The 835-nt window shown below is 51.5% G+C and overlaps 1 protein-coding gene across 1 annotated transcript in view; it reads right to left on the reverse strand.

Annotated features, from left to right (window-relative positions):
• Positions 1 to 821: 821 nt before the first annotated feature.
• TEOVI_000154300 (Trypanosomal VSG domain containing protein, putative) overlaps positions 822 to 835 on the reverse strand; it is a gene marked incomplete at both ends in the record, with an annotated part of 987 nt that continues 973 nt past the window's right edge. Inside the window, one exon of the mRNA XM_067224759.1 lies at positions 822 to 833. Coding sequence (XP_067080860.1) covers positions 822 to 833 — 12 coding nt within the window. The remainder of the gene's footprint in view (positions 834 to 835) is intronic.

The raw sequence follows: 835 nt of genomic DNA on the forward strand, positions 1-835 counted from the left end.
CCTCTACTGCCATTTTTGGATTGCATTTGTTGGCTTTTTCATCGTAAGTGCATTTGTCTCTGGGGCAGGTAGCATTTTTATTGTCATGCTTGTGGCATTCCTCCGCTATTTCTGTTGCCTGTTGCGTCGCTTGATGTTGGTGTACTGTTTTCTGTGGTGCCGTGATCGCTAGGGTGCCTGCTGCTGCGGCGTTGTATGTAAGTTTGACCGCTGCTTCAACAGCTGCTAGTTGGTGCAGTATGGCTCGCAGCTCACTTTCTCTTTGTCTAGCTTCTGTGATGGCTGAAGCGGCGTCTGAAAGTTTCTTGACCCATGGTATTTCTGTAATGTCAACGCCGCTGGTTTTTACGAAATACTTCGTGTATGAAACGCATGTTTTTGTTCCTGAGCCGTCGCAGTCGTCGCCGTTGGCGTCCGCTGATTCCCCCATGTAAACCTTTGTGTTGGACCCGCCGTGTGTTTTTTGAGTTAGCGTTGCTTCCCAGCTCGATAGAGCTGCGTGTATGGCTTCTGGTGATGGTGGGTTTGGAGCATGCTGGCCGCACGATTGCCTTAGGTTGTCCCAGTCTGCCGCTATCGCCGAGGCGTCGGCGTTTACGGTTGAAGCTGCGTACTCCTTTGAGCACTCTCCCTGGCTCGCGCCGCTGCCGCCGCACAGGCAATAAAAATCACCGATAATTGAAAGCCTGTTCCCTGAGTTGGTGCACGCCGTGCCGTAGCTGCCGCTGGTGCCGGTTGTTTTGCCAGCCTCTGGTTTTGTTAGCGTGCCGTCGCCCCCATACAGTGCCGCGTTAATATATGTTTTGATTTTGTTTTTTGAGTCATCTGTTAGAAA

The sequence above is a fragment of the Trypanosoma equiperdum genome, assembly GCF_001457755.1.
Source record: "Trypanosoma equiperdum strain OVI genome assembly, contig: ctg_377, whole genome shotgun sequence".
Taxonomy (NCBI): Eukaryota; Euglenozoa; class Kinetoplastea; order Trypanosomatida; family Trypanosomatidae; genus Trypanosoma; species Trypanosoma equiperdum.